Genomic DNA, 21163 nt, shown 5'->3' on the forward strand with positions numbered 1-21163 from the left:
ATCGATCACTGTCACTTATAAAACACAACACACATAACTGCAGCGTTTGCAGAGTCAGGCCTGATCCCTGCGATCGCTAACAGTTTTTCTTGTAGCGTTTTGATACAGTCGCTGACAGCCTAGGTGCTTTTTTACCTGTGAGTCTCACTAGTGTACCCCTAAATTTCGGGGTGTCTACTTTCAAAAATGGGGTCATTTGGGGGGGGGTTTGTGCCATCTTGGCATTTTATGGCCTTCAAAACTGTAATAGGTAGTGAGGAGTGAAGTAAAAAATGTACGCCCTTAGAAAGCCTGAAGGCGGTGCTTGGTTTTCGGGGCCCCGTACGCGGCTAGGCTCCCAAAAAGTCCCACATATGTGGTATCCCCGTACTCAGGAGAAGCAGCAGAATTTATTTTGGGGTGTCATTTCACATATGCCCATGGCATGTGTGAGCAATATATCATTTAGTGACAACTTTGTGAAAAAATAAAAAATAAATAAATAAAAGTTTGTAATTTTCCCGCAACTTGTGCCAAATATAAAATATTCCATGGACTCAACATGCCTCTCAGCAAATAGCTTGGGGTGTCTACTTTCTAAAATGGGGTCATTTGTGGGGGTTTTGTACCATCTTGGCATTTTATGGCCTTCAAAACTGTAATAGGTAGTGAGGAGTGAAGTCAAAAATTTACGCCCTTAGAAAGCCTGAAGGCGGTTCTTGGCTTTCGGGGCCCCGTACACGGCTAGGCTCCCAAAAAATCCCACACATGTGGTATCCCCGTACTCAGGAGAAGCAGCAAAATGTATTTTGGGGTGTCATTTCACATATGCCCATAGCATGTGTGAGCAATATATCATTTAGTGACAACTTTGTGAAAAAAATAAAAATAAATAAAAGTTTGTAATTTTCCCGCAACTTGTGCCAAATATAAAATATTCCATGGACTCAACATGCCTCTCAGCAAATAGCTTGGGGTGTCTACTTTCTAAAATGGGGTCATTTGTGGGGGTTTTGTGCCATCTTGGCATTTTATGGCCTTCAAAACTGTGATAGGTAGTGAGGAGTGAAATTACAAATGTATGCCCTTAGAAATCCTGAAGGCGGTGCTTAGCTTTCGGGGCCCCGTATGCGGCTAGGCTTCCAAAAAGTCGACCATATGTGGTATCCCCGTACTCAGAAAGTGGTTAAGAGGTTAAAGTGATTTCTCAACAAGATAAAGCATGGATACATGGATGAATGGTTGAGTTTCCTTTGAATATTAAAAATGTATATAAAAACATATTGAAACAAATATTTTTTATTAAATAGTAGTTTCAGTTTGTGAAACCACTGAATCACATTTTTGACAACTGAATCACATTTTTGACCACTGAATGATATTTCACTGAATCACATTTACTTTGGTGACCCTAATGCCGTGTACACACGGTCAGACTTTGCGGCAGAAAAAGATGGAATAATTTAATCGGATATTCTGATCGTGTGTGGGCTTCATTCTGACGGACCTAGAAATAGAACATGTTTTAAATCTTCCCGACGGAATCAATTCCTATCGGGAAAACTGTTCATCTGAATGCTGTACCGACGGACCAAAAACGATGCAAGGGCAGCTATTGGCTACTGGCTATTTAACTTCCTTTTTCTAGTCCCGTCGTACGTGTTGTACATCACCGCGTTCTAAACGATCGGACTTTGTTGTGATCATGTGTAGACAAGTCAGTTTCAGTGGAACTCCGTCAGAGTTTATTCTCATGGCAAAACAGGTTGTATGTACGCGACAACACTAATCAAGGTTTTCGATATTTCATGCCCTAGAGATAATCTACCTTTATCGTCACACTATACCCAAAATAAATGAGTGCCCTAAAATCAACTTGCATGAAAAATCTGACAAACCTAGAAGTTGCTAGGCCAGGTTGAAAAGTTTCATGCAATACGTTTCTATTACCCGGATAGAACTGATAAGAACTAATATTAGCATAAACAAATGTTGTATTCTTGCAGCATACAAGCCTGTATATCCATACGGCAATCAAAAGGACTTAAGTTGTTTTGAAGGTCTAGGGGTTTAGTTTGTCTCCTGACATTCAACTATTTGTTGAACGTTTTTGGTTCTATGACCACTTTTATTATCCTGCCAAGCTGCTTGTGACCTTTGAAAAGCAATAGGTGATATCATTTGTCAAAGATCCTATAGCGTAATAGTTATGGAGAGAAAACTATTGACCACACACATATCCAAGATTTATTCTCAAGTCATTAAACAGTAAAATGCATTAATTTGAGCAATGTATACTGACATATTTTTATCACTTCATGGCATTAGAAAAACTATAGAAAAACACAACACCGGGATAATGAGGACAAACTTACTTGAGATGCGGTTTCTCGAGACTGACATGGGAAAAAGAAAACAGATACAGAGAACTTGTTTAACAACATTAGGTAAGACAAGAACAAAGGGTACATTTTATATAGCACAAACATACAAAAAAGAGACATAGGGTGGCTGAATGTACGTAAGGGAATACAAATACCCTAAAACAAGTATTTCTCTCACTATAAATCTGTATACAAAAGTGCAAAGTTTACCTTCTTGCTATTGTGTTTCTTTGGAACTAGTTTTTTGAGTAAAACAAATCCACAAACCTCAGTTCTTTTTTTACAGCCACTCTAAAAATCTCATTGTAGAAGAGAATAATTTTAATTTAATATTTGGGAAAAGGAATAATGCAGAGTTAAAGATCGCACAGAGGCTAATCGCTGACCAGAATGAGACCCTGTTTTGATGGATGTAAAACAGGGTTGTGAAAAAATAAAAAATATATAAGATTGTGCTAATCTATCAAAATAAACGTGGAAATAATTGTAACAGTCCACAAGTGATGTGATAGTAAATTGAATAGAATTCCTGGTGTAACTCTTCACCATCCACCACCTTATAGTGATATGAACATCAGTGCCTCCACCAACAGCTGAAAAGCTTGTTTACATCTCCTGTTGACCCCTCATTACAAGGGATTGTTTGCACTTGTAGCATTAGCCCAGAAAAGGCCTTTCTCCAGATCCAGTTATTCTCCCAGACAGGATCACCCCTTGGCACCATGTTATAAGTGAGAATATCTCCAAAAAAACAAAATTCTCCACGTGGTGTAAAATCCTTATAAAATGTATTAAAATCAAAAAATAATGCACTTACAGCATCCACAGATAAAATGCACCTTTGGTTTTAGTGTGTCAGCTGGCACACAAACAAAATAGAACCCGTCCTTCTTGGACACGTGTGGGATTGGTGACGGCAGCACTTCGCTCCGCCATACGCGTTTTGTCATAGGTTACGTCGTCCAGGAGCACGGGCGGCGTGCTGAGTCATCACACTTTATACATTGCACAAATAGCCAAGCCTCAATCTGGATCATTACCTATCATACAACACTCAGATAATCAGGCCTCAATCTAAGTCTCGGTCAGCCATATTATGAGCCAAAACCAATCCTCATTGTAAAGTCCAAAATCTAAAAAGAGCACTTTTTTTTGATTGATTAGCACAGTCCTATATATTTCCTATGCTTGGTTTACTCTGTATATATCTCACAGGAGATTTTGCTGCTTATATTGTATACTTTGAAGTAATTTATCAGCTCAGTTTTTTGTTACTTTCCTAGGGTTGTGAAACAGATATAACAGCTTGCAATTTCACTGGCCACTTCCATAGGGAGATTTACCAAAATGTATCTGGCTGGACACAATTATCTCAAGGCAGACACAAATATTGCATACGATCTGGTGTATTCTAAGGTGTTAGGCAGCCTTCTTAGCTTCTCCCATCAGCTGAGCATTAATGAGTTTTCTCAGACTCCTAGCTGCTCAGCTGTCAGTCCACACACCCCTTTGCTGGTTCTCAACACAGGAGGTGCCCTATTTAAAGGATAAGTTCACCTTTTTTTTCTAAATTCCAGCTCCCTTATGTACCAGTATAGCATTCATGTACTTTTTTTTGCAAAAATATCAAAGCTTTACATAAAATCTAAAGACACTTACTTTACTGTCCTCCATCCATGTTTCCAAACATATCTATTGCTTCTGTCTTAATTTCTTACAGACTTTAGGTCATGAGACAGGAAGGAGTTGACCAGCTGACCTCATTAGCGTGCATCATCAACCCTCCAACCCCTAGCTGCATGTTTTTAAATTAAATTCAATCAATCAGTGATTACCCTTCTCACTAAATACACAATATACAATCAGACTGCATAGTGTATGGCCATCTTTATACAAGTTCATAGGAGGGAGTGGACACTCAGCTGTCAAGCCCTGTTCACAACTCTTTTTCTTTCAGCAAGGTGGGGAGGCATTTTGAACCATTTTTACTCATCACAAATAGGGCAGCTCATCCACCTGAATGGGCTGCCCTACACACAGCAATCGCCCCGAGGAAGCTTCAGAACTTATTTTTAAAGCTGGGCTTGGTGCGTTTTCTTACTGTGATTTTTGGTGCAGTGCATTTTTGAAATGCAAGGAAACGCAGAAATGTGAATGGAGCCCCATTGTTTTTGTGTTATTGCACAAATTTTACTTTCAGGCCCCATTCACATCCAGCATAGTGGGAGTGCACATTTTGTGGCTCGTTTTTCCTATGATACACATAGGGCAGCCTGTTGATTTAAATGGGCTGTGCTATTTGTGATTAATGGGACAAGTTTGTGTTTTGTGGGTTGTGGGTTTTTTACTGTGCAGCATTTGCCACTCGTTTTTTCACATGGTGAAATGTGTGTTTGCTTCTGTGTTTGGTGTGTTGTTAAAAATTAATGGCACTGAAAATACAACTAATAATTTTAGGTGTATAAAGGGGGCCATACACTGTACAATCTGATTGTACCATCTCCTTTAGATCTGCCATCAATTATGTAGTGCAAGGGCCTGCCTCACTGGATATAGAGTGATTGGCTAGATAGGTGTTTCCTCCTATTATATCAATTTGGTAAATCTAAAGGAGATTGTATTAGAGCTTTGTAGATCTTAGGACTGCGTGGACAAACATACAAATCCTTAGGCATGTAAAGCAATTCCTTCACCCTTGGTTCACACCTATGTGTTTTTTAGTTTGTTTTGCAGAAATGCACTACAGTTCATGTAACATGGTTTTTAACATGGTTTCCTATGGATCTAGTTCACATCTGTGCATTTTGAGCCAGTGCATTTTTTGGAAAGGATCTGGGATTTTTTTTCCCACAGCAGATTGCATTTTGCGTGTAATAAACTTCAATGAAGCCACACCAAAAATGCAAGTTTCAGGACACTGGTCACAACAATACTGCAGCAAAAATTACATTTCTAAAGAAACAAGTCAAATCCCATTTAAAATGACTCACGGTGGCTATTGGCGGCCTTGATATTTAAAAAATGAAGAAAAAACGGCGTGCCCCCCCAGTCCAGACCGTTTGGGACTGGTATCGATTTGGAGGGGAACCACGTAAAATTTTTTTTTAAATGGTGTGGGGTCCCCCCAAAATCCATACAAGACTATTATCCCGGCATGCAGCTTGGCAGGTCAGGACAGGGGGGTGAGAGAGCGTCCCTCCCTGAACAATACCAGGCCACATGCCCTCAACATGTGGGGTGGGTGCTTTGGGCAGATCCCCACACCCCATGTGATTGATTATTGGGTACATTGTTAAAAGTGTCAAAAGTAATAAACATCCCTCGATGTAAATCCATTGTCAATCATGCCACCAAAAATTGACGCTGACCAAAAATTCTTCTGCCTCCTGAGAGGCCCCCTGCTGAAGGCCAGCTCTGTGCTTTGACATTTCTTATATAGTCACCTGGTGGCACCACCCCCCTTTCTGATGTATCGGACTGGTGCATACTGGACATGTGATGTCATAAGGGGCAGTGCCACTGGGTGACATGGCCAAATGGCCCCTTATCTGTATAATAAATGGCAGAGCAGGCATTCGATAGGTGGCCTCCCAAAAGGCGGTAGCATTTTTTTTTTGGGGATCGGCAGACGGCATGATTGATGATGGATTTACATTGAGGGACATTCTTTTTTAATAAAGGAATTGTCAAAAACTTGTGTTTATTACTTTTTGACACTTTTAGGTGAATGGGTAGGGGTACTATGTACCCAATGCTCATTCACATAGGAGGAGGCTGGGATCTGGGGGCCCTCTTGTTAAAGGGGGCTTCCATATTCCAATAAGCCCCCTGCCCACAGACCCCCACAACTACCGGCCACAGTTGTGATGATGAGTCCCTTGTCTCCATCAACATGGGGACAAGGTGCTTTGAGGCGGTGGGGGTAGAGCCCCCCTGCCCCAAGGCACCCCCCCATGTTGAGGGCATGTGGCTTGGTATAGTTCAGTAGGGGGGTGCTTACTCATCCCCCCTTTCCTGACCTGCCAGGATGCATGCCCAGATAAGAGTTTGGTATGGATATTGGGGGGGCTCTCAGTTTTTTTTTATATGCTGCCATGAGGTTCCCCTCCAAATCTATACCAGATCTGAAGGGTCTAGTATGAACTGGGGGGACCCAATGCCTTTTTTTTAATGTTCAGCTGTCAGTGGGGAAACCTATTGACAGCTGTTGACTCATTGGTTGTTAAGGACTTCGGCCCCTCTCCTTAAAGAGGAAGTAAACCCTTCCAAACAACTTGGACCTATAGGTAAGCCTAGATTAAGGCTTACCTGTAGGTCCAAGCAATATCTCCTAAACCTATATGGTTTAGGAGATATTTGCCCGAAAATGGGCACCGCTGTCTACGGCGCATGCGCCGTAGACAGCGGCGCGCAGGCGCACTAAATGCGGCAAATCCAAGAATGGATTTGCCAAATTTGTCGACTCCCGTGCGCATGCGCAGGAGTGACGTCATCGCGGCTTCGCCGTATGACAGCGGCGGAGCTGCGAGGCGCGACTCCCGTGCGCATGCGCGGGAGTGACGTCATCACGGTTGCGCCGCTGTGATTCGTCGGAGCTGCGAGACGCCACAAGCAACATGGATGCGGCGGACTACAGGGGACAGCGGCGACTTCGCTGGCTCCTGTGTCAGGTAAGTGACACATAATGAGCTACTATGCGATGCATAGTAGTCCATTATGCTTTACCTTTGCAGGGAAAAAAAGAGGAAGTAAACCCATCAGGGTTTACTTCCTCTTTAACTAGCTCCCTCCCGGCTGTATATGTACATTGGCCGGGAGGGAGTTCTCTCCTTCTGACTGGATGTTCAGGTACGTCCTTCGGAAGGAGGGGGATCACGTGTGTGCCTGTGCAGCGGCGTCATCCCGATGCGCTCATGTCACCCGGACACGGCGCATCTCAGATTGGCAGGAGGGCTCAGTGATTGGCCCTCCTGATCACAAGGTGGCCGTGTCCAATCACAGCCGTCATGTGAGGTAAACAAACAGCCGGTTGCTAGGCAATCGTCTCTCCTCTCCTCACACAAAAGTTGTCGCTGAGGATAGGAGAGCAGATCGCTGCAGCCGGCTGGTGATCAGTGAGTATGAACTGTTTTTTTACAGCTTTTTACTCACTGATCGCCAGTCTAGTGTAAACACACATGTAAACACACATGTAAACACACATGTCCCCACACAATGTCCCCAAAACACACATGTCCCCAAAACACACATGTCCCCAAATAATAAAAACACATGTCCCCCACATATGTCCCACTAAGATCACATGTCCCAATGATTATCTGCACACATATGTCCGTGATCACCTGCACACATCTGTACATGATCATTTGCGTACATATGTCCGTGATCACACAAACCAATTATTATACACTTTATGGATTTTTTTTTTACCAAAAACATTTGGGCTTAAATTTTTGGACAAAATTACATTTTATTGGATTTCTTTTAAAATAGAAAGAAGAAAATATAGTTTTTTTTCCAAATTTCTGCTCTTTTTTCGCTTATATTGCAAAAAATAAAAAAACGGAGTCGCAAATAAATACCAGCAAAATAAAGCTCTATTTGTGCGTACAAAATGATAAAAAATTAATGTGGGTACAGCGTAGCATGACTGCGCAATAGTCATTGAAAGTGCGAGAGCGCTGAAAGCTGAACATTGGTCTGGGAAGGAAGGGGGCGAAAGTGCCCTGTATTAAAGTGGTTAACAACCCTGATTGGGTGCAGAATGCACTGTGTAGCGCTCAGTGCATTGCAGGGTGTTCAGCGAATGGCCAAACAGGCAAATGTTTGGCCTGAACTAATGCTCGGACCGACCTGTTCACCCATCCTTAGGATTAATGGCTGATTAGGATTAAGGGCAAGGGTTAGGATTAAATGTTAGTTTGGGTTAAGGGTTAGAGTTAAATGTTAGAGTTAAGGACTAGGGTTAGGGTTACAGGCTAGGGTTAGGTATACATGTTAGGGTTAAGGGCTAGGGTTAGAAATAGGGTTAGATTTAGTGGTAATTGTTAGGGTTAGTGATAATTTTTAGTGTTAAAATGCTAACACTAACAATTATTGCTTACCCTAATCTCAACTCTACTAATTACTGCTTTCTAACTCAAACCCTAACCCTAATGATTACCCTTAACCCTAACTCTAACCCTAAATATAACTCACCCTAACCCTAACCCTAGTCTTAACCCTAACATTTAACCCTAACCCTAGCCCTTATCCCTAACCCTAATTAAGCCTAACCCGAGTCCCCAATATTTAACACTATCCCTTAACCCTATCCCTAACATGTGACTTTGGACACATAAAGGTTCCTCGACTACGTTGATGCAACTTTATCAAAATCATTATGAACATGTTAAAAAATGCAAAACACACCACAAAACACATTGGAAAAATGCATCAACTGCAACCTGTGTAGATGTAATCCTCACCTCATAATAATAAGTTTATTCAGCTTTAATGACGACTTAGATTTTTCTTATTTTCTCTTGTGAATAGCGATTTACTGTGGGTGTTTTCTTTGCAGTAGAGTAGCTTGCTAATTTAGTCTTTTTTACAGCTTTTATGTCTGTGGTGTGATAACAAACATGGGCCTTATGGATATTTTAAACCTGTTAGAGAAATAGTGTGTAGGCAACTTTCTCCCCTTTTTTTTCTTTTAGTTATTTCTTAGCACTCCCTCACTGTAATTATCACTCACATCTTCTCACATTCTGTTTCTCTTCAACAACAATCTTTGCTTAACGTGATAATTTTTTTAATTCACTTAGGGTTATTGTACGTGATAAGGTCATTTTGAAGTCAGATAGCTCCTTACTGCTAATCCTCTATATTTTTTGTCTATATTTAGTTATTGTGAATGTATAGCTCAGTAAATGCATGAAAATATATGAATAACACAGACTAAACACATTATAAATACATTGCAAATGCCTGTCTTTTCAGTCTGTAGTCTTTCCGCTGTCTTATCAAAGTTTTTTCTTTCTCGTACATCACGGGACACAGAGCAGCCATATACATTACTACCTGGGTTATGCGCCACCTATAGGTGAATGGACACTGGTAGAATAACCAAAAACAGGAAGTCATCCCCTATATAACCCCTCACATACAGGAAGTAATACCGTTTTTACACCAGCGTCTAAAATGGTGGATGGTCATTTGTTGAGCTCTGTGAGTTTTCATGCTGTAATCCCACACAGGTTCCTAAAAATCAAGGGACAGCATTTCTAGATCGGATCCATTTTTCAAAAAGCTACTATGCTAAGATAAATGGTACCTGGGCCTCCTAAAGAAGATTAAAGGATCAACGATTAGGTTTTGCTTGTAATGCAACCTTTGGGTGCTGGACCCTGTGTAGTGGAATCCTGGACACCGCTAAGACATTCCTGCAGGGTGCTGTACGGTCCAAGGGAGTGGATCCTCATGCTAAAGGGGTACCCAGTCCTTCAAGGTCTGTGTGACAGAACCCGCTGCGATGGGTGAAGGCTGGACTTCTGGCTTAGGCTATTGTCCTGCGGCAGGAGTGGTAAGTGCCCCTGCGAAAAAACCAGGGTCCAATTATTATTTATTCCCCTGAAACAGTTGTATCTAGGCTGACTTGTTTTTTTTTTTAAAGTTTTCCTTGTTATGCTTGCTTTGTCTGCCAGAGGGCATGGGGTTGCTGCTCTGTGTTTCTCTTCCCAGAGCTGCACAAGCCAAGGGAAGCTTTTAAAAAAAAAAAAAGTTTTGCATGAAATGCTTTTTTTTCCCACTAGAGGGCATAGGTGTACTGCTCTGTGTGTTCTCCTCCATTGGGGTGAGCACAGGCTCATGCATGTGGCCCTGACGGCCAAGGGAAGCTTTTTTAAAGGCTAAAAAGCACAGTTCATTGCTGGCTGGTGGAGGAGACACAGAGCAGTCTGTCCTGGGTGACACGTGAGTCCTATTGTGATGACGGACACAGCCTAAATTATGTTGCAGTAGCTGTAAGAACAGTTCATTGTATGAGATTCTTCCAAGGGGGAATTGAGGTACTGAGGAACTTGCGTATTTGTGTCACAAAGCCAATGACCTGGGGGGGGGGGGCGCAGCAGAAAAGGGCACGTGTGTTCCATCAGTGGCCCCTGTAGAGGGCAATCTGAGCTGCTGTGTTTATCCAGTGTTGTGCCTGCTACCAATACTTCTGCTTCAGAGTTTATTACTAAAGAGGACCTGGCATCAGCTTTAGCTGGTTTAGAGGGCAAGATTTCCAGAATGACTGCTTCTGTCACACAAAGTGACAGGAAGCGTGACAGGTCCCCTTGCCCTATTCCTCCTATATTGAAGCAAGACTGGGTTGACAAGGTAGAAGAGGTAATGGCCAGTCAGGCAATTGATATCCAGACAGAGGAATCTCCCTCAAATGATCCAGAGCCTGAAGAGGTTTAGATTATATCAGCCTCTAAATCACAAAAGCTTCTCATCCATTCTTTGTACAGATGGTGCATATAGCTTTTAGGTTACCTCCAGTAGAGGTCCCTGAAACACCATGTTCCTCCCTGGTTCTTTGAAACCACAGCAGGTTACACAGGTATTTCTCTTTCACCCACTCTTGAAGCAGATGGTATATTCCAGCTGGGAGCACCCTAAGGCCGCGTACACACGCGGGGACTGTTCGCTCAACTTTGTCCGCTGAACAGTGTTTCGGCGGACAGTCCGCTCGTGTGTGGGCTTTCAGCAGACAGTTTCAGCGGACAGTCTGACGAACAAAGTTTTTCGGAAATTCCGAAAAACTGTCCGCTGAAACTTGGTTTGAGCGGACAGTCCGCCCGTGTGGGGGCTTGTTCGTCAAACTAAGTCTCGCGCATGCTCAGAAAGAATTTACACGCCGAAGGTTGCATTGCAGTGTATAGGACGTCGTTTTCTAGTCCCGTCGTACGTGCCGTTCACGTCATCGCGCACAGTTTCAGCGGACTGTTCGTTCGTCGTGTGTGGGCAAGTCCGTCCATGCTAATTTTGAGCGGACTGTCCGCTGAAACTGTTTGACGGACAAAGTTGAGCGAACAGTCCCCGCGTGTGTACGCGGCCTTACAGGATATTTGTGTCTCCATGGAGATTTTTTGTTATATCCTATGAAGAAATGGAGTATACCGGATGTGGCTGCAATAAGTTTCCTCGCTGAGCAAGACCTTAACTTGTCCAGTGGAAAATACACAAATATTTAAGGATCCTGCAGATAAGAATCTGGAAGCCTTGTTAAAGGCATCCTTCACCCTGGCAGGGTCCGCTATTTAACCCACAGTAGCAGCAATTGGGGCCTGTCAAGCCTTGAAGGATCAAGCTAGATGGCCCAATAGACTGAAGGGATGATCTTGATAAGTGCACCCAAAAGATATCTGGAGGAAAGAATTCCCTCCTTCCTGTGAAAAAGGTAGCTACATGACCCTCTTTTAAGGTGCCACGTGCTAATTCCTCAGGTTTTTCAGGCCCTAGGCAGTTCCAACGGCCAGGGAGCTGCTGCCAAAGATAAATAACAGGGCCAGGGCCAAAACAATCAGCTAATGCTTGTGAAGGGACGCCCCCACTCCTGCAAGTGGGAGGAAGGTTGCTACAGTATGCAGGATTGTGGGAAACGCTAATTCAGGACTAGGGATGAGCTTCGTGTTCGAGTCGAACGTACGTTCGACTCGAACATTGGCTGTTCGTCCGTTCGGCGAAGTCCGAACATTTTGGTCCGTTCGTGCCAAATTCGTGTGGCGCTCACGGCCCACAATGCACTGCGATGGCGCAGTGCATTGCTGGCTCATGATTGGCCAAGCATGCACTGTGACCCCGCATGCTTGGCCAATCGCAGCGCCAGCAGCGAGGAGAGCCATGATTGGCCACAGGCAGGATGCCGGTGGCCAATCATAGCTCAGGCTGTGTAGTGCACGCCCCACACTATATAAGGCCGCCAGCGCGGCGGCCTTGTGTAGTGTGTTGGCGTCTGAAGCAGTGGGTGTTCTGTTGTCAGGGAACTCACCGTACGTATGCCCGTCCCCGTATAGCAGCAGTTCCCGTTCGTTCCAGGCGCCATGCGCGGTGTCTCCGTCAGAGGCGTACGAATTCCAGGACGAACGGACGTATGCTAAACCGAACACGTGGATGTACGCCAATCCGAACACGTGAAAACACCCGCGCAAACTGAACGGATGTACGTCTTCACGCACGGACGGCCACTTTCACCAATCCTGGCTCACTTCCCTCTATATAAACAGGGTCCTGGCCTGACACCAGTGCTGGATCGTCTTCAGCTGTTCCTGCAAGACCTGATCATTGCTCCTGAGACCTTGCTCCTGAGACCTTGCTCCTGTGACCTTGCTCCTGTGATCTTGCTCCTGTGATCCTTGTTCCTGTGATCCGTTCCTGATACCCACTCATGGATTCCCTGTGTTGCTATCTCCTGGACTACCTCTGACCCCGGCTTGAACTTTCGACTTTGGCTTGTCTCCTGATTCTGTACCTCGTTTGCTTGCACGTTACCAGACCCCTTGCGTGTTCCTGATTACGCACCTGTCTCTTGTTATTGTACCGCATTGCCTGCCAGTTGCCGATCCTGCCTGTTCCAGACACGTAGTGCTCCCTGCACACCTGCTGATCTTCTGGTGCCTACCTACGTAACCAGTCTACACCTCTTCTACCGTGAGGACCCAGCATCTCCAAGGCCTTCTACTTCCATCTGCAGGCACCTGCACCCTTTCGTGTCCTCACGCTCCCTGTTCCCATCTTCAGGGGCGTGGTGACCGGAACCGTGCGAGAGGCCACCCTCAGCAGTCTGACTCCGCTGTAAGGTACGTGACAGTACGATCCAGCCACACATGGAGTCAGACAGGGGGGCCTCACCTCTGGAAACTTTGTGCCAACAGATCTCTGCCCTTACCCAAGCAGTTCAAGGCCTGCAAGACGGTTACCATCAACTCGAGCGGAGGGTGGAGTCATTAACTCCAAACACTACCGCCTCCCAAGGGGCTACAGCATCTCGGTCCGCCGGTCCGGCAACTCCAGCATCCATGCCTGCAATAGTGGTGCCATTCCCGGAGCCTCGAGTTCCTACCCCAGAGCGGTTTTCCGGAGATCACAGCAAATTCCGTGCTTTTCGTAATGCATGTCAATTATACTTCCTGCTACAGCCTCGCACCTTCTCCTTGGAAAGTACAAAAGTTGGGTTCATCGTCTCCTTGCTTCTGGGGGAACCTCAGACCTGGGCCCATCGCCTCTTGGAACAGGCCAGCCCTCTACTTGACACTACGGACTCTTTTCTGAATGAGATGGCTAAATTATACGACGATCCTCAGCGTGCCACCACTGCTGAGGCCAGTCTCCATGCTCTGCGACAGGGTCGCAGACCTGTAGAGGATTACGTGACGGACTTTAGGCGGTGGAGTTCTGACACTCAATGGAACGACGCCGCCCTACGTTACCAATTCCGCATTGGACTGTCCGAACCATTAAAGGACGAATTAGCCCGCATCGAAGTCCCCAGTTCTTTGGAAGACCTCATACAGGTGTCAATCCAAATTGACCGCCGTCTTAGGGAACGGAGAGCCGAAAGAGTTGGTCAGTTTCGCCCCACTTGGATGTTACCCAAGGTTCCTAATTATCCTCCTACCTCCACACCTGCTCCCATCTCCGAAGCTCCAGAGCCAATGCAACTAGGATTACTTCGCTCACCATTGTCTTCTGAGGAGAAGCTACGCCGGCGCCAGAACAACCGTTGCCTCTACTGTGGGGAAGCTGGTCACTATGCGAATACATGTCCAAATAAAATTCGTAAGTTCAAAGACTCACCTCTTGTATCCAATGCATTACCTCTGACGAAATCAATTCATATAGCTGTTCCCTTTTCCTTACAGCTTCCAGGAGGAACACTCCAGGTCCAAGCTATAATTGATTCGGGCGCCTGTAGTTGCTTCATTGACCATACTCTCGTTCTGCAACACAACATTCCATTGGCACTCAAGCAACGCCAACTTTCTATACGGTAGCAGATGGATCCAACATCAGATCAGGTCCCATTACCCATGAGACTCAACCACTGCTCGCCAACATTCTATCCGGTCACCAAGAATTAATCTGCTTGGATGTCATTTCTTCACCACTCTTCCCAATCATTTTGGGAATGCCATGGTTACAAGCCCATAATCCCCAAATAAACTGGATAACCGGTGAGGTAGTGTTTCGGTCCACTTATTGCCTCCAAAATTGTGTCAGGACCTCAAACCACCTGGTTCCGGTCATTGCCTGTTCGGGTCCTACATCTGAGCTCCAGGAGTTGGTCCCAACCACATACCACAAATTCCTGGATGTGTTTGACAAAAGAAAGGCGGACACGCTACCTCCTCATCGGGTCTACGATTGCCCAATCGAGTTATTGCCTGGAGCTGAAATTCCATTCGGGAGGATATTCCCTCTATCGGAACCTGAACTCCTGGTCCTCAAAGAATACATCGATGAGAACCTCAAGAAAAGATTTATCCGACATTCATCTTCTCCAGCCGGTGCTGGAATATTTTTAGTTGAAAAAAAGGACCATTCGCTCCGCCCATGTGTGGATTACAGGGATTTAAATAAAGTGACGATTAAAAATCGCTACCCCCTTCCATTAATTCCAGAATTATTCCAGAGACTTCGATCAGCCAAAATATTTACAAAGCTGGATTTACGAGGGGCCTATAACCTAATCAGAATCCGTAAGGGGGACGAATGGAAAACGGCTTTTCGGACACGTTTTGGCCACTTTGAGTATCTGGTCATGCCATTTGGACTCTGCAACGCCCCAGCCACTTTTCAACATTTTGTTAATGACATTTTCAGGGACTTTTTGGATTTATTTGTAATTGTTTATTTGGATGATATTTTGGTATTTTCAGACTCTCTAGAAATCCATCGTGACCATGTGAAACAAGTTCTCCTGAGATTAAGGCAACATGGGCTCTACGCCAAGGCCGAGAAGTGCGAATTCGAACGGCAGACCATTCACTTCCTGGGTCTGGTAATATCAACAGAGGGAATAGAGATGGATCCTCAAAAGGTTTCAGCCATTTTATCCTGGCCACCTCCCACTGATAAAAAAGGGGTACAGCGCTTCATTGGATTCTCTAATTTTTACAGGAAGTTTATCAAAAACTTTTCCAGTGTTATAGCCCCCATCACGCAACTCACCAGCAAACAAAACCGTTTTCGATGGTCCACCGAGGCCCAAGCTGCGTTCGATAAACTAAAAGGATTATTCAGATCGGCCCCAATACTCAAACACCCTGATCCTGCTCTACCTTACACTCTGGAAGTGGACGCCTCAGAGAGCGCTGTAGGCGCCATTCTGTCCCAACGCCAAGGGCCTAAATCATTAATGCATCCTGTAGCGTTCTTTTCCAAAAAACTAAATACATCAGAAAGGAACTACGATGTGGGAGATCGGGAACTTCTAGCAATCAAACTGGCTTTAGAAGAATGGCGGTACCTTCTTGAGGGGGCAACACATCCAGTATTGATTTTTACAGATCATAAAAATTTGGAATATCTCAGAACAGCTAAGCGTCTCAGGCCCCGGCAGGCAAGATGGGCTCTTTTCTTCTCCCGTTTTAATTTTCACATAACCTACAGACCAGGATCCAAGAACAGTAAACCCGACGCATTATCCCGCATGTTCTCTGAAACTGAAGCCTCATCCCCTCCAGACACTATTTTACAAGCTGGAAACTTCCTATTAACACAAACCAGTTTTCTATCACAGGTTCGGCAGTCGTCTCGAGGTGCATCAGTCCCTCCAGATATGAACCTCCAAGAAAAAGACGGTCTTTTCTGGCGAGGAAGCAAATTATTCATCCCTCAAAACCTTCGCACCTCCGTTCTACAGGTTTGTCATGACTATACCCTGGCGGGTCACTTCGGGGGTCACAAAACGACAAATTTAGTCCAAAGGCATTTCTGGTGGCCAAACCTCGCGAAAGACTGCAGGAACTATGTTAGCTCTTGTTCAACCTGCCTCCGGAATAAAAACAGCAAAAATAAAGCCTGGGGATTATTGAGGCCATTACCTATCCCTGAAAAACCATGGGATAAGATCGCAATGGACTTTATTGTTGAGCTTCCCCCCTCTGAAGGATTTTCCTCTATTTTCGTGGTGGTGGATCGCTTTTCCAAAATGGCACACTTTATTCCCATGAAGGGAACTCCATCTGCAACCGAGACAGCCAGAGTATTCATTCGAGAAATTGTCAGACTCCATGGAATTCCCGGTGATATTGTCTCTGATCGTGGAGTCCAATTCACGTCAAAATTTTGGAAATCATTGTGTGAAACTCTAGGTATCAAGTTAAATTTCTCTTCAGCTTACCATCCCCAAACAAACGGGCAGACCGAACGCACTAATCAAACCTTGGAACAATATTTACGTTGTTTCACTTCTTTCTCTCAGGAGGATTGGGCTTCGTTACTACCCTTAGCAGAATTTGCATTTAATAACTCTACTCATTCTGCCACAAACCAGTCACCATTTTATTCTAACTATGGTTTCCATCCCTCCTTCTTGCCAACATCCTTACCGGATTCTCCTGTACCAGCTGTCCAGGATAGGCTGAATTTCTTTGTTATCAACAATCAGGTACTTAAAGAAACCCTTTCTAAGGCTCAGGAGGACGATAAAAAAAAATTTTGACAAGAAGAGAAGGGGAGAATTGGATTTAAAAATCGGTGATCGTGTATGGCTGTCAACCGCAAACCTGAAACTGGCGTGTCCCTCTAAAAAATTGGGACCCAGATATTTGGGGCCTTTTCCAGTTAAGAAGAAAATTAATTCGGTAGCCTATGAACTTGAAATTCCCGGCTCATTTAAAATCCATCCTGTATTTCACACTTCTTTACTTAAACCTGATGTACCCAATTCCTTTCCAGACCGGGAGTTATGCTCTCCAGAAGCTATATTGATAGATGGGGAGGAGGAGTTTGAGATCGAAGCCATTCTGGATTACAGGAAGCGCCAAGGACAAAACCAATACTTGATTAAGTGGAAAGGCTTTGGCCCCGAAGAAAATTCCTGGGAACTCGAAGCGAATCTTCATGCCCAGAGGCTTATACAGGCTTTTCATCGCTCTCAAAGGTCGGTTCAAAGGGGCATCCGGAGGCTGCCCTTAAGGGGGGGGCAAAGTCAGGGAACTCACCGTACGTATGCCCGTCCCCGTATAGCAGCAGTTCCCGTTCGTTCCAGGCGCCATGCGCGGTGTCTCCGTCAGAGGCGTACGAATTCCAGGACGAACGGACGTATGCTAAACCGAACACGTGGATGTACGCCAATCCGAACACGCGAAAACACCCGCGCAAACTGAACGGATGTACGTCTTCACGCACGGACGGCCACTTCCACCAATCCTGGCTCACTTCCCTCTATATAAACAGGGTCCTGGCCTGACACCAGTGCTGGATCGTCTTCAGCTGTTCCTGCAAGACCTGATCGTTGCTCCTGTGACCTTGCTCCTGAGACCTTGCTCCTGTGATCTTGCTCCTGTGATCCTTGTTCCTGTGACCCGTTCCTGATACCCACTCTTGGATTCCCCGTGTTGCTATCTCCTGGACTACCTCTGACCCCGGCTTGAACTTTCGACTTTGGCTTGTCTCCTGATTCTGTACCTCGTTTGCTTGCACGTTACCAGACCCCTTGCGTGTTCCTGATTACGCACCTGTCTCTTGTTATTGTACCGCATTGCCTGCCAGTTGCCGATCCTGCCTGTTCCAGACACGTAGTGCTCCCTGCACACCTGCTGATCTTCTGGTGCCTACCTACGTAACCAGTCTACACCTCTTCTACCGTGAGGACCCAGCATCTCCAAGGCCTTCTACTTCCATCTGCAGGCACCTGCACCCTTTGGTGTCCTCACGCTCCCTGTTCCCATCTTCAGGGGCGTGGTGACCGGAACCGTGCGAGAGGCCACCCTCAGCAGTCTGACTCCGCTGTAAGGTACGTGACATCTGTGTACCTTCAACACAGTACACACCGATTGTTTTCGGCCGATTTTCGATCTTGCTGTTGTGTAGTGGTTATTGTCTGCGTGCCCTGACCGCAGTATACACCGCTATATTCACCTCACCTATATAGCTAGTGATCTATCTTTTATAATAGAGCTTGCAGTCAGTAGTGTTAGGAGTTGCGTGCTGTCTGCGTGCTCTGTACCCAGTAGTGTTAGGAGATAGTGCGTGCTGTCTGCGTGCTCTGTATCCAGTACATACCGCTATATCCACCTACATAGCTCTTCTCTATTTGAGCCCACTTGCCATCTGCAGGAGTTATTGGAAGCTGTGTGTGCCTCCAGCACAGCACAGTATACATCTGTATATACCCCTTCATCTCTGGTGTTCTCTGGTTATTGTCTGCGTGCCCTGACTGCAGTATACACCGCTATATTCACCTCACCTATATAGCTAGTGATCTATCTTTTATAATAGAGCTTGCAGTCAGTAGTGTTAGGAGTTGCGTGCTGTCTGCGTGCTCTGTACCCAGTAGTGTTAGGAGATAGTGCGTGCTGTCTGCGTGCTCTGTATCCAGTACATACCGCTATATCCACCTACATAGCTCTTCTCTATTTGAGCCCACTTGCCATCTGCAGGAGTTATTGGAAGCTGTGTGTGCCTCCAGCACAGCACAGTATACATCTGTATATACCCCTTCATCTCTGGTGTTCTCTGGTTATTGTCTGCGTGCCCTGACTGCAGTATACACCGCTATATTCACCTCACCTATATAGCTAGTGATCTATCTTTTATAATAGAGCTTGCAGTCAGTAGTGTTAGGAGATAGTGCGTGCTGTCTGCGTGCTCTGTACCCAGTACATACCGCTATATCCACCTACATAGCTCTTCTCTATTTGAGCCCACTTGCCATCTGCAGGAGTTATTGGAAGTTGTGTGTGCCTCCAGCACAGCACAGTATACATCTGTATATACCCCTTTATCGCTGGTGTTCTATAATAAAGGCATCTGCAGGAGTTAGTGGGTGTTGTGTGCCTCTAGCACAATATACACTACCCAACTGCTTTTTTACCCAACTCCCTTCAGGCCATTACCATGTCTGGAAGGCCAGCAAGGAGAGGCAGACAGGCGCGAGCAGATAAAAGAGGGCAAGCAGGCTCTGTGTCTAGAGACAACAGTGCTGGTCGTGGACGCGGTGCATTGTCATCAGCACGTGGCCATGGGACACGCTTGTCCTTCTTTTCGGCAGCTGGACATGTTGAACCGCAACATGCCAACGACTTGGTAGAGTGGATGACCAAGCCCTCTTCATCCTCCTCATCCTCTCTCACCCAGTCTCAGGGTACTAGCAAAGCAGCTGCCAACGCATCGCCTTCCCTCCTCTCAATGTCATCATCAGTGACTCCTTCCCTAGACCCACCACGTCCTCCTGAGGAGTCTCCTGAACTCTTTGAGCACAGTGTTGGGTACATGCTCCAGGAGGATGCCCAGTGTTTTGTGGGCTCTGATGATGACACTCAGCTAGAGGAAGGCAGTAGCGTGAGCGCAGAGAGAGGGGATGCTCAAGAAGGACAGCAATCTGGCAGTCATGTTCCACAAGCTGCAGCATACTGCCAGGTTTGCTACAGCGATGAAGAGGGAGGGGATGATGAGGGCACTGACTCCACGTGGGTGCCTGGAAGGAGGGAGTAGGAGGAGGAGGAGGAGGAGGCACATGTCCAACGAGGCAGGATGCCCTCCGGGGGCCAGCTTAGGGGCAGCACACCGACTGAATCACACCGCAGAGCTCCGCCTGTGCAGAGCGCTGCCTCTGCGCGTTATTCTAAAAGTTCTTTGGTGTGGGCCTTTTTTGAGACGAGTGCATCAGATCGCACCGCTGCTATTTGCAACATATGTCTCAAGCGTATCTCACGTGGCCAAAACATCAGCCGCTTGGGCACCACATGCTTGACCAGACATATGTTGACCTGTCATGCAGCTCGTTGGCAAGCGTACCTCAAAGACCCACACCAAAGAACAAAGCGGACCTCTCCTTGCTCCTCATCAGCTGGCATCTCCAACCCCACTAGACCTTCAGTCCTCTCTGAAACCTGCTCTGAGAGGAATGAAGGTGTAGAATTAGGTGTGTCACAGCCAAGTGCTTCCGGGAACTCTGCTAGCGGTACACCCACGTCCGATTATAGCAGGCAAATGTCCCTGCCCCAGCTGCTGGACCGGCAGAAGAAGTTCACTCCCAGCCATCCACATGCCCAGCGGTTGAATGCTAGCTTGGCTAAATTTCTAGCACTTCAACTGCTGCCTTTTCAGTTGGTAGACTCGGCCCCCTTCCGTGAGTTTGTACAATGTGCGGTTCCTCAGTGGCAGGTCCCCAAACGCCACTTTTTCTCACGGAAGGCGATTCCGGCTCTCTACCGGCATGTGGAAGGCAATGTCCTTGCCTCGCTGGACAGGGCGGTCAGCGGTAAGGTGCATATTACCGCTGACTCATGGTCCAGCAGGCATGGACAGGGACGTTACCTGTCTTTCACGGCCCATTGGGTCACTCTTCTGGCAGCTGGGAAGGATGCAGGACAAGGTGCAGTAGTGTTGGAGGTTGTTCCGCCACCACGTCTCCAAAATGGTACTATTGGTTGTGACACACCTCTCTCCTCCACCCCCTCCTCTTCTTCTTCCTCCATGGCCTCTTCCAGTGCTCTGTCCTCAGCGGTGCTCCGCAGGCGTTCCAGGGGCTACGCAAGTACGCAGGCAAAATGATGCCATGCCGTGCTTGCGCTGGTTTGTTTGGGGGACAGGAGCCACACTGG

The 21163-nt window shown here is 46.0% G+C and overlaps 1 protein-coding gene across 2 annotated transcripts in view; it reads right to left on the minus strand.

Annotated features, from left to right (window-relative positions):
* The window catches only part of KCNT2 (potassium sodium-activated channel subfamily T member 2), a 1477061-nt gene that overhangs the window by 251459 nt on the left and 1204439 nt on the right, over positions 1–21163 (minus strand). Inside the window, exon 26 of one of the 2 annotated variants that reach the window (XM_077452682.1) lies at positions 2355–2375. The exons of the other annotated variant lie outside the window; for it this stretch is intronic. Within the exon in view, the coding sequence (XP_077308808.1) occupies positions 2355–2375 (21 nt within the window). The remainder of the gene's footprint in view (positions 1–2354; positions 2376–21163) is intronic. 2 annotated transcript variants of the gene reach the window in all.

The sequence above is a fragment of the Lithobates pipiens genome, unplaced genomic scaffold (assembly GCF_037356315.1).
Source record: "Lithobates pipiens isolate NorthernLeopardFrog02 unplaced genomic scaffold, aLitPip1_a1.2 Scaffold_23, whole genome shotgun sequence".
NCBI lineage: Eukaryota > Metazoa > Chordata > Amphibia > Anura > Ranidae > Lithobates > Lithobates pipiens.